Here is a 15,000-nt window from a genome sequence, read left to right as displayed (position 1 = left end):
GGTAGAACCCGGTAGAACCCGGTAGAACCTGGTAGAACCTGGTAGAACCCGGTAGAACCTGGTAGAACCTGGTAGAACCTGCAGGTGTGAGTGGAGACACATGGACTGAGCAGAACCTGTCTCGGTTCTGCCGGAGTTCTGTGTGTGAAGGTCAGCGGGTCAGTGAGGAGAACGTTCAGAGGCAGGAGAACCTCACTGTTCCCCCCGGGGTTTTTCGGCCCTGACCTCCAGCAGAACCTCCAGCAGAACCGACTGCTTCCAGTGGAGAACCTCCACCTGGCCCTCACCTGGAGCGTCTCCGGGTTCTGCGTGTCCACTGCAGGGGACGTTCAGGACGGTTCCTCATGTTCTCCACTGTGGATCACAGGTCTGGTTTCAGGAGGTTCTCCGAAAGGTTCCACAGCTGTGCCTGCAGACGGGTTCTCAGAGGAGGCGCTTTGGGTTCCGTCATTTGTTCCTGAAGTTGAGGAGATACTTTGGTTCTGGAGTAATGGTTCTGGATCAAGGGTTCTGGAGTAAGGGTTCTGGAGTAATGGTTCTGGATCAAGGGTTCTGGAGTAAGGGTTCTGGAGTAAGGGTTCTGGATTAATGGTTCTGGAGTAATGGTTCTGGATCAAGGGTTCTGGAGTAAGGGTTCTGGAGTAATGGTTCTGGATCAAGGGTTCTGGAGTAATGGTTCTGGATCAAGGGTTCTGGAGGGAGGGTTCTGGAGTAATGGTTCTGGATCAAGGGTTCTGGAGGGAGGGTTCTGGAGTAATGGTTCTGGATCAAGGGTTCTGGAGGGAGGGTTCTGGAGTAATGGTTCTGGATCAAGGGTTCTGGAGGGAGGGTTCTGGATTAAGGTCTGACAGAAGGTCTGAAGTTCCGAGAACATCTGCAGGAGAACCCACAGGCCTGCTGATGTTTTGGGTTCTGCTGGGAACGTTTAGAACACGCTTCATGTCTGGAAGGTTCCACGCCTGTAGGACAGCGTTCTGTTTCCACGGCAACAGCAGAAACAGGGAACCTGCAGTTCTCCTGTTGGTCGACTCTACTGGTTGGTTCTGTATGGGAACCACAGAGAACACGGAGAACCTGCACCCGAAACACTAACAATGGAGAACATGGACTTTCATATGGACTAACTACGAAGTCCAGGAGGATCTAGACTGGGGCCAGGACCAGAACCAGGACCCGGACCAGGACCAGGAGTGGGCCTGCCTGCTGGTCTATGTGTGGTGGTCCTGTTCAGACTGGAGGCCTGTCCAGGTCTCCAGGGGTTTGAGGTGGTTGAACTTTGAACTTCAGGGATTCCAGGTGAGTCCAGTTCATCCAGAGGACAGACAGCAGGTCTCTGGGTCTGCGGTCCATGTTGAGGGTCCCTGGGTCTGCGGTCTGTCTTGAGGGTCTCTGGGTCTGCGGTCTGTCTTGAGGGTCTCTGGGTCTGCGGTCCATGCTGAGGGTCCCTGGGTCTGCGGTCTGTCTTGAGGGTCTCTGGGTCTGCGGTCTGTCTTGAGGGTCTCTGGCTTTGCGGTGCGGTCCGTCTGGAGGGTCTCTGAGTCTACTACTTCTTATTGTCTCATGCTAGCTGCTGCCAAAGCTGTCCGTCCCTGGGAGAGGGATCCCTCCATACTGTGGTTCTCCCCAAGATCTCTTCTTCTCCCACTGGGTTCTGGAGTTTGTTCTTGCCGGATGTGAGGGTCTAAGGCGGTGGTTGCTTCGTTTAGTCTCGTTACTGTGAATCTCACATATTAACATTATGCTTATTCACTGTTTTTATTTTTACCAACCAATGTAACATCTTGAAGCCTCTGAGGCAGCTGCTGTTGTGATACTGGGCTGTACAAAAATACATTGATTGATTGATTGATTGATTGATTGATTGATTGATTGATTGATACTGTCCATGTTGAGGGTCCCTGGGTCTACTGCCTGTCTTGAGGGTCTCTGGCTTTGCAGTGCGGTCCGTCTGGAGGGTCTCTGAGTCTACTGTCCATGTTGAGGGTCTCTGGGTCTGCGGTCCGTCTTGAGGGTCTGTGGGTCTGCCGGGTCTGGACCAGGTCCGTCCTCATCCGGTCTCTGTGTTCCAGGATGATGCTGAACGACCGCTGGACCATCATGAACAACAGCAGCTCGGAGCTGGACAGCAAGCGGCCGGCCGGACGCAAGGTGACCGCGCCAGCCCAGCTAGCTGCTAGCTTCACCAATGCTAGCCCAGCTGTTAGCTTGAGGCTCTGCTAGCTGCTGGCCTCAGACGGGCTGTACTGTTAGCTGTTAGCTGTTAGCCGTTAGCTATTAGCAGTTAATTTGTGTTAATCTGGAGGTAATCTGCCGGCTCAGAGTGTGCTAATCCGCAGCAGCTGTCGGCCTCGCCGATCTGCTCAGCGGCGGATTAAACACCCGGGTCTGGTTTCCCTGGAAACACGGCTGCTCTGAGACGGAGCGGAGAACACGTTCCACTGGCAGAACCGCCAGCGCCGCTCACACACCCTCAGCGGAGTGTTCCACGTTCCCCATAGTGTGTGTGTGTGTGTGTGTGTGTGTGTGTGAGTGCAGAAATGTTGCAGCATCCTGTTGTGGACGGCCGTCCTGTTGGTCGTCACGGCCGCCATTGCCACGGTGACCGTTGCCGTCCTCTACCTGAGCCAGTACCCGTTGCCGTTCGGCAGGTAACTCCGCCCCTCTCCCGGCCGCCCGGCCGCCCGGCAGCGTGTAACTGTGCGGTTGTTATGGTAACAGGAGCGGCCCCGCCTCCTCCGTCATCTCCACCAATCCCAGAGAGTCGGGCGCCCTGGTGACGGTGTCCCGCGTGGCGGACGGCGAGCCCGTCAGCGTCTTCCTGGACCCCAACTGTCCCGACTTCACCCAGAACTTCGTCCGCTGGGAGGCGCTGCAGAGCTCGCTGCTCCGGGCGCTGTCCAATCACAACGGGGACGACTGGCAGGGGCGGGGCCCCATCCACACGGTGGCGGAGGAACTGAAGGCGCTGGCCGGCCACGCCCACAACCTGAGGCTGGAAGCCGATTCGCTGAGGAGGGGACAGGGCGTCCTGGAGCAGCGGCTGGACGGACTGCAGGCCGAGCAGAACCACATGGTCCAGGTCGTCCTCCTCCGGTTCCACTTCCTGCTGCTGCTGTTCCACTTCCTGTTGCTGCTGTTGCTGTGTTCCACTTCCTGTTGCTGTGTTCCACTTCCTGTTGCTGTGTTCCACTTCCTGTTGCTGTGTTCCTCACACTGTGCTGTGTTCCACTTCCTGTTGCTGTGTTCCACTTCCTGTTGCTGTGTTCCACTTCCTGTTGCTGCTGCTGCTGTGTTCCACTTCCTGCTGCTGCTGTTCCACTTCCTGTTGCTGCTGCTGCTGTGTTCCACTTCCTGTTGCTGTGTTCCACTTCCTGTTGCTGTGTTCCACTTCCTGTTGCTGTGTTCCTCACACTGTGCTGTGTTCCACTTCCTGTTGCTGCTGTTGCTGTGTTCCACTTCCTGTTGCTGTGTTCCACTTCCTGTTGCTGTGTTCCACTTCCTGTTGCTGTGTTCCTCACACTGTGCTGTGTTCCACTTCCTGTTGCTGTGTTCCACTTCCTGTTGCTGTGTTCCACTTCCTGTTGCTGCTGCTGCTGTGTTCCACTTCCTGCTGCTGCTGTTCCACTTCCTGTTGCTGCTGCTGCTGTGTTCCACTTCCTGTTGCTGTGTTCCACTTCCTGTTGCTGTGTTCCTCACACTGTGCTGTGTTCCACTTCCTGTTGCTGTGTTCCACTTCCTGTTGCTGTGTTCCTCACACTGTGCTGTGTTCCACTTCCTGTTGCTGTGTTCCACTTCCTGTTGCTGTGTTCCACTTCCTGTTGCTGTGTTCCTCACACTGTGCTGTTTCACTCGCCCTCCTCCCACATCGAGCACGCTCTCCCACCCAGAACCCGCAGCACGGCGGTGTTCCCTCAGAGCAGAAAGGCCCGGGTTCTGCAGGTTCTGGGTCAGGCCTCCTGGACCCTGGTCCTTCCAGGTCCGGTTCTCTCTCTGCTTCAGCAGTTCTCCCTCAGCCTCTACAGACGCTCAGTAACGACTTCCTCACTGTAATCAGCTGTGTTGCTACTGGGAGAGACCGAGAACCTGCAGAACACTTCCACCTGTGCAGGCGTTGCTAACGGTGTTGCTAACGGTGTTCCACCTGTGCAGGTGTTGCTAACGGTGTTGCTAACGGTGTTCCACCTGTACAGGTGTTGCCAACGGTGTTCCACCTGTGCAGGTGTTGCTAACGGTGTTGCTAACGGTGTTCCACCTGTGCAGGTGTTGCCAACGGTGTTCCACCTGTGCAGGTGTTGCTAACGGTGTTGCTAACGGTGTTCCACCTGTGCAGGTGTTGCCAACGGTGTTCCACCTGTGCAGGTGTTGCCAACGGTGTTCCACCTGTGCAGGCGTTGCTAACGGTGTTGCTAACGGTGTTCCACCTGTGCAGGTGTTGCTAACGGTGTTCCACCTGTACAGGTGTTGCCAACGGTGTTCCACCTGTGCAGGTGTTGCTAACGGTGTTGCTAACGGTGTTCCACCTGTGCAGGTGTTGCCAACGGTGTTCCACCTGTGCAGGTGTTGCTAACGGTGTTGCTAACGGTGTTCCACCTGTGCAGGTGTTGCCAACGGTGTTCCACCTGTGCAGGTGTTGCCAACGGTGTTCCACCTGTGCAGGCGTTGCTAACGGTGTTGCTAACGGTGTTCCACCTGTGCAGGTGTTGCTAACGGTGTTGCTAACGGTGTTCCACCTGTACAGGTGTTGCCAACGGTGTTCCACCTGTGCAGGTGTTGCTAACGGTGTTGCTAACGGTGTTCCACCTGTGCAGGTGTTGCCAACGGTGTTCCACCTGTGCAGGTGTTGCTAACGGTGTTGCTAACGGTGTTCCACCTGTGCAGGTGTTGCCAACGGTGTTCCACCTGTGCAGGTGTTGCCAACGGTGTTCCACCTGTGCAGGTGTTGCTAACGGTGTTCCACCTGTGCAGGTGTTGCCAACGGTGTTCCACCTGTGCAGGTGTTGCTAACGGTGTTCCACCTGTGCAGGTGTTGCCAACGGTGTTCCACCTGTGCAGGTGTTGCCAACGGTGTTCCACCTGTGCAGGTGTTGCTAACGGTGTTCCACCTGTGCAGGTGTTGCTAACGGTGTTCTACCTGTGCAGGTGTTGACTGACAGTCAGGCGGCTGTGAGGACTCTGGCTGCAGGTTTCAGCGACTCCCTGATGAACCTCCAGAGGGAGACAGAGAGTCTGAGGAGGACGAAGAGCCAGAGCACCCCAACCGGTAACACACACACACACACACACACACACACACACACACACACACACACACACACACACACACACACACACACACACAAAGACTCTCCCTCCTGGTCCCTGCTGGTCCCTGCTGGTCCATCCTGGTCCCTCCTGGTCCCTGCTGGTCCGTCCTGGTCCCTGCTGGTCCCTGCTGGTCCATCCTGGTCCCTCCTGGTCCCTGCTGGTCCGTCCTGGTCCCTCCTGGTCCCTGCTGGTCCGTCCTGGTCCCTCCTGGTCCCTCCTGGTCCCTGCTGGTCCCCCTTGCTTGCTGGTCTAACTGGGGTCTTCCAGCTCTCAGACCGAGACACTGCGGAGACATCTTGGCGTCCGGCGTCTCTGAGGACGGAGTGTATTCGGTGTTTCCTGTCCACGACCCGGACGGCTTCATGGTGTATTGCGACATGAGGACGGACGGCGGAGGCTGGACGGTACACACACACACACACACACACACACACACACACACACACACACTGAGACACGCCCTGGCCTGTCCCTCAGGTGTTCCAGAGACGGGAGGACGGCTCGGTGAACTTCTTCCGGGGCTGGGACGCCTACCGAGACGGCTTCGGGACGTCCACAGGGGAGCACTGGCTGGGTAGGGTCCGGGTCTGGGTCCGGGTCCGGAGGCGGGACCGGCTGCAGGCGTGAGGACCCGGTTCTCAGCGGTCCGTGTCCCCGTGTCCGTCCAGGTCTGCAGAGGATCTTCTCGCTGACCCGGTCCGGGGACATGGAGCTCCGGGTGGACATGGCCGACTTCGACAACGCCACCGCCTTCGCCCGCTACGCCCACTTCTCCGTGGGCCGGGACTCGGTGAACCCGGAGGAGGACGGGTACCCGCTGAGCGTGGACGGGTTCTCCGGGACCGCAGGTACCCCGTCCCCCGTCCCCCGTCCCCCGTCCAGAGTCCCGCAGCTGTGTGTCTCCCACAGGCGACTCCTTCCTCAAGCACTCCGGGATGCGCTTCACCACCCGGGACCGGGACCAGGACCAGTCGGAGAACAACTGCGCGGCGTACTACCAGGGCGCCTGGTGGTACCGGAACTGCCACACCTCCAACCTGAACGGCCAGTACCTGCGCGGAGGCCACGCCTCCTACGCCGACGGCGTGGAGTGGTCCAGCTGGACCGGCTGGCAGTACTCCCTCCGCTTCACCGAGATGAAGGTCCGGCCCAGGACCGGACCCCCGTCCTGATCCGGCTCCAGAACCCGGACCCGAGACAGGAACCGCTCCAGGCTTCAGTCCTTCACCACCAGACCAGCCTTGGGTCCATGTTCTAGTCTTCTGTTAGTATCAGATCTCTGGACCAGATCCACGGCAGAACCTGAACCCGGAACCAAGAATCAAGACTTCAGATCTCTGAAGTAGGGAAGCACCGAAGCCACATTTTAAACTACCAGAACCAGCACCAGAACCAGAACCAGCACCAGAACCAGTACCAGAACCAGAACCAGCACCAGCACCAGAACCAGCACCAGAACCAGCACCAGAACCAGCACCAGTACCAGAACTAGAACTAGAACCACAACCAGCACCAGAACCAGTACCAGAACCAGCACCAGCACCAGAACCAGCACCAGAACCAGAACCAGAACCAGCACCAGAACCAGAACCAGCACCAGAACCAGAACCAGCACCGGCACCAGTACTAATCCTTAGTTACTTGCTGATACTGAGTACCAATACAGTTACATCTGGATACTGGATCTGCTGACAAGTGAAGCACTGCTGGTGTGTGAGCCCTGAAACACTTTAACATGTAGCATGTAGCACGTAGCATATAGCTTGTAGCACGTAGCATGTGAATGGACTGAGTGGACGACACTTACACAGCGCTTTTCACCCTGCAGGGCTCCAAGAGCGCACGTAGCAGGTAGCAAGTAGCAGGTAGCCGGTAGCACGTAGCACGTAGCAGGTAGCAGGTAGCACGTAGCACGTAGCACGTAGCAGGTAGCAGGTAGCACGTAGCACGTAGCAGGTAGCCGGTAGCCGGTAGCACGTAGCACGTAGCACGTAGCAGGTAGCACGTAGCAGGTAGCAGGTAGCAGGTAGCACGTAGCAGGTAGCACGTAGCAGGTAGCAGGTAGCACGTAGCACGTAGCACGTAGCAGGTAGCACGTAGCAGGTAGCACGTAGCAGGTAGCAGGTAGCAGGTAGCACGTAGCAGGTAGCCGGTAGCACGTAGCACGTAGCAGGTAGCAGGTAGCAGGTAGCACGTAGCACGTAGCAGGTAGCCGGTAGCACGTAGCAGGTAGCACGTAGCAGGTAGCACGTAGCAGGTAGCACGTAGCAGGTAGCACGTAGCAGGTAGCCGGTAGCACGTAGCACGTAGCAGGTAGCACGTAGCAGGTAGCACGTAGCAGGTAGCACGTAGCAGGTAGCACGTAGCAGGTAGCAGGTAGCACGTAGCAGGTAGCACGTAGCAGGTAGCAGGTAGCACGTAGCAGGTAGCACGTAGCAGGTAGCACATAGCAGGTAGCAGGTAGCATGTAGCACGTAGCAGGTAGCACGTAGCAGGTAGCACGTAGCAGGTACCTGGTAGCATGTAGCACGTAGCAGGTAGCACGTAGCAGGTAGCACGTAGCAGGTAGCAGGTAGCATGTAGCACGTAGCAGGTAGCACGTAGCAGGTAGCACGTAGCAGGTAGCAGGTAGCACGTAGCAGGTAGCAGGTAGCAGGTAGCACGTAGCACGTAGCTTGCAGCTGGTAGCATGTGTTGGTACCTGGTATGAAATTAAATTAAATTGAATTAAATTAAATGATTTATTTGTCATTGCAACAAGTTACATAAGTTACAAGTTACAACGAAACCTGGTAGTGTAGTGTTGCTGGTTAAACTGCTGGTTAAGCTGCTGGTTAAACTGCTGGTTAAGCTGCTGGTTAAACTGCTGGTTAAACTGCTGGTTAAACTGCTGGTTAAGCTGCTGGTTAAGCTGCTGGTGTTGCACGTTTCTCCTCTTGATATTTTGTCAGAACATTACTTCCAGTCTTGCTGTTGTCCTTCTCATGAAGAACGTCCGGACAGGGGAGGACAGGGGAGGACGGGGGAGGACAGGGGAGGACGGGGGAGGACGGGGACAGGGTCTGTCAGTCTCAGACCTGAAGCCGGACCCTAGTCTCGGTGCATCCCTGCTGTCCGGCGTCCTGCAGCAGCTGAGGAGAACGTGGAAATGTTTGCTTCTCGTCTGTCTGCTTCGCTGCTGGAGGACGCCTGAACCTGATCCTGATCCTGAACCTGATCCTGAACCTGATCCTGATCCTGAACCTGATCCTGAACCTGAACCTGAACCTGATCCTGATCCTGATCCTGATCCTGAACCTGAACCTGAACCTGATCCTGAACCTGATCCTGATCCTGATCCTGATCCTGAACCTGATCCTGATCCTGAACCTGAACCTGATCCTGAACCTGATCCTGATCCTGAACCTGATCCTGATCCTGAACCTGAACCTGATCCTGAACCTGAACCTGATCCTGATCCTGATCCTGAACCTGATCCTGAACCTGAACCTGATCCTGATCCTGATCCTGAACCTGATCCTGAACCTGATCCTGATCCTGAACCTGAACCTGATCCTGAACCTGAACCTGATCCTGATCCTGATCCTGATCCTGAACATGAACCTGATCCTGATCCTGATCCTGATCCTGATCCTGAACCTGATCCTGATCCTGAACCTGCTGTCGAGCTGCCGGGGCTTGAGGAATAAAGAGTTGAGCCTGAGGCCTGAGTCTCGTCAGTCTTTACTCAGACGCCCCCTGGAGGCGGAGAGGCGGGGCTGCAGCGCCTCCACCTGCCGGTCTGTAGAGCTGCAGATGGTTCTAATGACACAGATCCGAGGCTTTCCTGTTTATAGTATTTATCATGTTGAAACTCAGGATGAATCAAAATCTTATATAACAATTAATATGGAAACAAAATGATTAAAGATAATAGTCATAAAAGTGACTACAAAATTTAAATATAATAACATTATTGATTGTAATAATGGTGATAATAGATAGAACAATGCACTATAATAATAATGATAATAAAGGTGTGAATGCCTCAGCATTCACACAATAATGATCAGAATCATACAATCATACAAGCAACAACAATCAATACAATAAAAATCCTTCAACCAATTCTCTCAATAAGAACCTTTATCAGCCTGAACAATTTATGAGTTCATTTCGTTCTGTTTATGTCTTTGTGTCCTCCATGTCTGATGTTCATAATAAACTAGAACAGAAGTTGAAAACTGATGGATTTATAATCACTTCTACGGTGAAACACATCATTCCTCAATGTGCTGTGGAAGCCAGGTCCCCCCACCCAAGATGGCCGCCAGCAGGCACGTCGGGTCCAGTCCACAGCAGCGTGAATGAAGCGTCTACGTATGATGTCTCACACGATGCTCGGGCCATGAACGTGATGACGACAGTGACTGCGTGGTGACGTTACAGACAGTTCTAAAAAAAACTCGGACCATGATTCGCGGGAAAAGATAAAAAATGGCTACCGGGGAGGTTTGAAGTTTAGCGCCAAGAAAGAGAAAGACAAGCAGAAAGAGACAAGCAGAGGGAGACAGACAGAAAGAGACAGACTAAAAGAGACAGGCAGAAAGAGACAGGCAGAGGGAGACGACAGAAAGAGACAGACTAAAAGAGACAGGCAGAAAGAGACAGGCAGAGGGAGACAGGCAGAAAGAGACAGGCAGAAAGAGACAGGCAGAGGGAGACAGGCAGAAAGAGACAGAGACCGGCTCTGAGACAGTCGGAGGGACGACGTGTGGACCGGGACTGAGGAGGACGCTGTCCGGATCAGAGGAGGTAAGGAGTCGGTCGTTAACAGTGGAAGCGGGTCCAGGACCGGGGGACAGCGGCTTCGGACCGGGAGGACCACTGCACCCCGGAGTCCACCGCGGCGGACCCGCTCTGGTCCACCGGGGGACCGGAGCCGGCCGGCCGGCGGGTCCGTGCGGGGTCCGGCCGCGGGGCTCCGGTCCCCCGGTGAGCGGCGGTTGGGACCATGTGAGGACCGGATGTGTCACCGTGACTCACCTGTCAGTTAACGTGTGATGGAGACATGCACTGCGCATGCGCCAAGGTTCACCCTTCAGAGCGGACTCTAAGAACCTGTCTGTCTCACTGTACACCTGTCTGTCTCACTGTACACCTGTCTGTCCCACTGCACACCTGTCTGTCCCACTGTACACCTGTCTGTCTCACTGTACACCTGTCTGTCTCCCTACACCTGTCTGTCCCACTGTACACCTGTCTGTCTCCCTACACCTGTCTGTCCCACTGTACACCTGTCTGTCTCCCTACACCTGTCTGTCCCACTGCACACCTGTCTGTCCCACTGTACACCTGTCTGTCTCCCTACACCTGTCTGTCTCACTGTACACCTGTCTGTCTCACTGCACACCTGTCTGTCTCACTGTACACCTGTCTTTCTCCCTACACCTGTGTGTCCCACTGTACACCTGTCTGTCTCCCTACACCTGTCTGTCCCACTGTACACCTGTCTGTCTCCCTACACCTGTCTGTCCCACTGCACACCTGTCTGTCCCACTGTACACCTGTCTGTCTCCCTACACCTGTCTGTCCCACTGTACACCTGTCTGTCTCCCTACACCTGTCTGTCCCACTGTACACCTGTCTGTCTCCCTACACCTGTCTGTCCCACTGCACACCTGTCTGTCCCACTGTACACCTGTCTGTCTCCCTACACCTGTCTGTCTCACTGTACACCTGTCTGTCTCACTGCACACCTGTCTGTCTCACTGTACACCTGTCTTTCTCCCTACACCTGTGTGTCCTACTGTACACCTGTCTGTCTCACTACGCCTGTCTAACTCCACCCTCTGTCCTGCCTTGCAGCCATTTTTCTGTCCACCTGTCTCTCTGTCATATGGTTTGGTCCTGCTGTCCTCTGGTGTCTCCCAATGTCTGTCTTCTGTCTGCAGGATGTTTGAGGACCCGATTGAAGCCTTCTGCGGTCTGGAGCCTCAGGTGTCTTTAGGGGGCGGGGCGTGCCTGACGGAGGAGGCGGAGTCCAACCTGAGTGTGGGACAGTTTGTCCTCTGTCATTGGTCAGATGGACTCTACTACCTGGGCAAGATCCAGAGGGTGAGTCCTGTAACCATGGCAACGGTCCAGAACTGAGCTGTGATTGGTCCATGTCATCAGTCTGAGCTGTGATTGGTCCGGGTCATCGGTCTCTGTGCTGTGATTGGTCCGGGTCATCGGTCTCTGTGCTGTGATTGGTGGACAGGTGAGCCCTCCCAGGCAGAGCTGCTTCGTCACATTCGAGGACAACTCGAAGTTCTGGGTCCTCTGGAAGGACATCCAGCACGGTGAGACGGACGGCCAGAGGACGATTTCCTTCGCCTCGGTCCACCTGTCAATCACAGGTTTCTTTCCAATCTCCTCGCAGCTGGCGTCCCGGGGGAGGAGCCTCGCTGTTCTGTGTGCAGAGAGGCGGAGCCGAGCGACGGCAGCCAATCAAATCACAGCAATCAGATTCTGATCTGTGGGAAGTGTGGCATCGGTGAGTCTGGACCGGGTCCGCCGTGAACCGGGTCCGCCGTGGACACCCTGTAGACCTGATCCTCTGTCTCGCTCAGGGTTCCACCAGCAGTGCCACGTCCCTCCAGTGGAGGGCAGCAGTGATCTCAGTCCCTGGTTCTGCAGACGCTGTGTCTTCGCTCTGGCTGTCCGGGTATGACCCGTCTGTCCCGCCCGTCTGTCTGCCGGTGTCTCCTGGCTGTGTCTCACCTGTGTGTCTGTGGCAGAGGGGCGGGGCCCTGAGGAAGGGCCCGGTGGCCAGGTGTCTGTCCCTCATGAAGCAGGTCCTGCCGTACCGCCTGGACTCCCTGGACTGGGACTCTCAGCACCGGACCAATCAGCAGCAGTGTTACTGCTACTGTGGAGGACCTGGAGAGTGAGTCCGCCAATCAGAGGCCTGCGAGGGAGCCGCACTTCCTGTCTGCTGACTGTGTGTGTGTGTGTGTGTGTGTGTGTGTGTGTGTGTGTGTGTGTGTGTGTGTGTGTGCGCGCGCGCACAGGTGGTTCCTCCGGATGCTGCAGTGCTTCAGGTGTCTGCAGTGGTTCCATCAGGCCTGTACCCAGTGTCTGCAGGAGCCCATGCTGCTGGGAGACAGGTCTGCTCCTCCTGACTCCTCTTCCTCCTGACTCCTCCCCCTGCTCCTCCTCCTCCTGACTCCTCCCCCTGCTCCTCCTCCTGACTCCTCCTCCTCCTGACTCCTCCCCCTGCTCCTGCTCCTCCTGACTCCTCCCCCTGCTCCTCCTCCTGACTCCTCCCCCTGCTCCTCCTCCTCCTGGCTCCTCCTCCTGACTCCTCCTCCTGGCTCCTCCTCCTGACTCCTCCCCCTGCTCCTCCTCCTCCTGGCTCCTCCTCCTGACTCCTCCCCCTGCTCCTCCTCCTCCTGACTCCTCCCCCTGCTCCTCCTCCTCCTGACTCCTCCCCCTGCTCCTCCTCCTCCTGGCTCCTCCTCCTGACTCCTCCCCTGCTCCTCCTCCTGACTCCTCCCCCTGCTCCTCCTCCTCCTGGCTCCTCCTCCTGACTCCTCCCCCTGCTCCTCCTCCTGGCTCCTCCTCCTGACTCCTCCTCCTGACTCCTCCTCCTCCTGGCTCCTCCTCCTGACTCCTCCCCCTGCTCCTCCTCTCAGGTTCTACCTGTTTGCCTGCTCGGTGTGTACTAAAGGTTCGGAGCTGGTCCGCCGTCTGTCCCTGCGCTGGGTGGACCTGGTCCAGCTAGTCCTCTACAACCTGTCCATCAGCAGCAAGAAGAAATACTTTGAGCTGGACGAGATCCTGGACTTTGTCTCGTCCAACTGGGACCGTCTGCAGCTGGGAAAGGTGAGCGGACCGGATCCACCAGGGTCCACTTCAGACTGGAGGACCACGAGTCCTGGTTGGTCTGGACCAGAGTCCACTTCAGGGACCAAGTCCTGGCTGGTCTTCCTTTAGTCCATCAAAGGCAGAACTGAACCTGTTGTTTTGTTTGTTTGTTTGTTTGTTCAGCTGTCCAACACTCCTCCTGCAGAGAGGGGGCAGCACCTGCTGGACGCACTCAACAAGTACAAGAGCAAGTAAGACCCACACCCAGTGTGTGTGTGTGTGTGTGTGTGTGTGTGTGTGTGTGTTTCTAATCAGGTTTCTGTGCTCTGTGTGTGTGTGTGTGTGTGTGTGTGTGTGTGTGTGTGCGTGCGTGCGTGCACGCTCAGGTTTCTGTGTGGGAAGGAGATCAAGAAGAGGAAGTGCATCTTCCGTCTGAGGACTCGTGTTCCACCGAACCCGCCGTCCAAACTGTTTCCAGAGCGAAGTCACCATGACGGGGGGCGGAGCCGGAAGAGCGGCGCGGCCAGGTAACCCCGCCCCCGCTGACCTGCAGCTGTGATTGGTCCTCTGCCCTTCTAGCAAATCACGCCGTTAGCGGCTGAAACAGGAAGTCATGCTGTTAGCGCAGGTGAAACAGGAAGTAATTCCGTTAGCATCTGAAACAGGAAGTGACGCCATTAGCGCAGGTGAAACAGGAAGTGACGCCATTAGTGGCTGAAACGGGATCGACACCGTTAGCTGCTGCAACAGGATGTCATGCCGTTGGCACAGGTGAAACAGGAAGTGAAGCAGTTAGCGCAGGTGAAACAGGAAGTGACGCCGTTAGCGACTGAAACGGAAAGTTACGAATTTTGTGTGTGTGTGTGTGTGTGTGTGTGTGTGTGTGTGTGTGTGTGTGTGTGTGTCTGTGTGTGTCTGTGTGTGTCTGTGTGTGTGTGTGTGTGTGTGTGTGTGTGTGTGTGTGTGTGTGTGTGTCCATCCAGCAGCTCAGCTGAGAGGAGGAGGAGGTCCAAGTGGCTTCTGGAGGATGCTATTCCCGCGGTAACACTTCTTTGTTTTCAGTGTTGGTGGATGACTCTTCTTCTGTGGTGTTTGTTGGTGGATGACTCTTCTTCTGTGGTGTTTGTTGGTGGATGACTCTTCTTCTGTGGTGTTTGCTGGTGGATGACTCTTCTTCTGTGGTGTTTGTTGGTGGATGACTCTTCTTCTGTGGTGTTTGTTGGTGGATGACTCTTCTTCTGTGGTGTTTGTTGGTGGATGACTCTTCTTCTGTGGTGTTTATTGGTGGATGATTCTTCTTCTGTGGTGTTTATTGGTGGATGACTCTTCTTCTGTTTGCAGAATGAGCTGTCCTGCAGTTGGTCCTCCAACCATCACATGGCCAACATCTTCGACTTCACTCTCGACGAGCTGCAGAGCCTGAAGAGGTCAGTGAACCCCTGACCCTGACCCTAACTCTGACCCTGACACCCTGAAGCCCTGAACCTGACATTGACCCACAACCCCTGACCCTGACCCAGAACCCCTGAACCTGACCCTGGCCCAGAACACCTGAACCCCTGACCCCTGACCCTGACCCTGACCCTGGGTTTTCTTCCTCAGCAGCTCCAGTCGCTCCGTCAGTATTGATCAGGATTCCACCGACGCCTCCACCTCAGGCTCTGCCTCCACCTCCTACCACTTCAGGTACCCCGCTTCACACCCACCCACCCCCCCCCCCCCCCCCCCACACTTCCCCCCCTCCTCCTCCGTCAGCCTCATGTCTCTTGTCCTCTCAGAAGCGTGGGCAGCAGGAAGAGGAAGTTGCCTAGCAACAGTTACAGCCACTGGTCCAATCGCAGCGAGGCGGGGGAGGAGCCACCCGAG

At 56.0% G+C, this 15,000-nt stretch overlaps 2 protein-coding genes across 6 annotated transcripts in view; both read left to right on the top strand.

The window, feature by feature from the left end:
* Window positions 1-2,070: 2,070 nt before the first annotated feature.
* Window positions 2,071-6,480, top strand: LOC115398636 (fibrinogen C domain-containing protein 1-like). Its single transcript, XM_030105502.1, has 8 exons — window positions 2,071-2,148; window positions 2,536-2,648; window positions 2,719-3,079; window positions 5,140-5,260; window positions 5,572-5,708; window positions 5,782-5,878; window positions 5,973-6,152; window positions 6,214-6,480. The coding sequence occupies exons 1-8, from the start codon at window positions 2,071-2,073 to the stop codon at window positions 6,474-6,476; spliced, it is 1,350 nt and encodes a 449-aa protein (XP_029961362.1). The 3' UTR covers window positions 6,477-6,480.
* Window positions 6,481-9,919: 3,439 nt separating this feature from the next.
* The window catches only part of phf19 (PHD finger protein 19), a 5,582-nt gene continuing 501 nt past the window's right edge, over window positions 9,920-15,000 (top strand). The window contains exons 1-14 of one of the 5 annotated variants that reach the window (XM_030105501.1): window positions 9,920-10,098; window positions 11,238-11,400; window positions 11,546-11,627; window positions 11,708-11,821; window positions 11,898-11,992; window positions 12,066-12,214; window positions 12,339-12,434; window positions 12,963-13,152; window positions 13,318-13,385; window positions 13,521-13,661; window positions 14,118-14,175; window positions 14,476-14,561; window positions 14,740-14,820; window positions 14,916-15,000. The exon at window positions 14,916-15,000 is cut by the window's right edge and continues 501 nt beyond it. In XM_030105501.1, coding sequence (XP_029961361.1) covers window positions 11,239-11,400; window positions 11,546-11,627; window positions 11,708-11,821; window positions 11,898-11,992; window positions 12,066-12,214; window positions 12,339-12,434; window positions 12,963-13,152; window positions 13,318-13,385; window positions 13,521-13,661; window positions 14,118-14,175; window positions 14,476-14,561; window positions 14,740-14,820; window positions 14,916-15,000 — 1,407 coding nt within the window. In that variant the 5' untranslated portion in view covers window positions 9,920-10,098; window position 11,238. Of the gene's footprint in view, window positions 10,099-11,237; window positions 11,401-11,545; window positions 11,628-11,707; window positions 11,822-11,897; window positions 11,993-12,065; window positions 12,215-12,338; window positions 12,435-12,962; window positions 13,153-13,317; window positions 13,386-13,520; window positions 13,662-14,117; window positions 14,176-14,475; window positions 14,562-14,736; window positions 14,821-14,912 lie in introns of all 5 variants that reach the window. The other 4 variants (XM_030105499.1, XM_030105498.1, XM_030105497.1 and 1 more) reach the window with 4 other exon arrangements.

This window comes from Salarias fasciatus, chromosome 12, assembly GCF_902148845.1.
Source record: "Salarias fasciatus chromosome 12, fSalaFa1.1, whole genome shotgun sequence".
Lineage (NCBI taxonomy): Eukaryota > Metazoa > Chordata > Actinopteri > Blenniiformes > Blenniidae > Salarias > Salarias fasciatus.
Note: the sequence above shows the minus strand (reverse complement) of the source record. Positions and strands in the feature narration are given on the sequence as shown.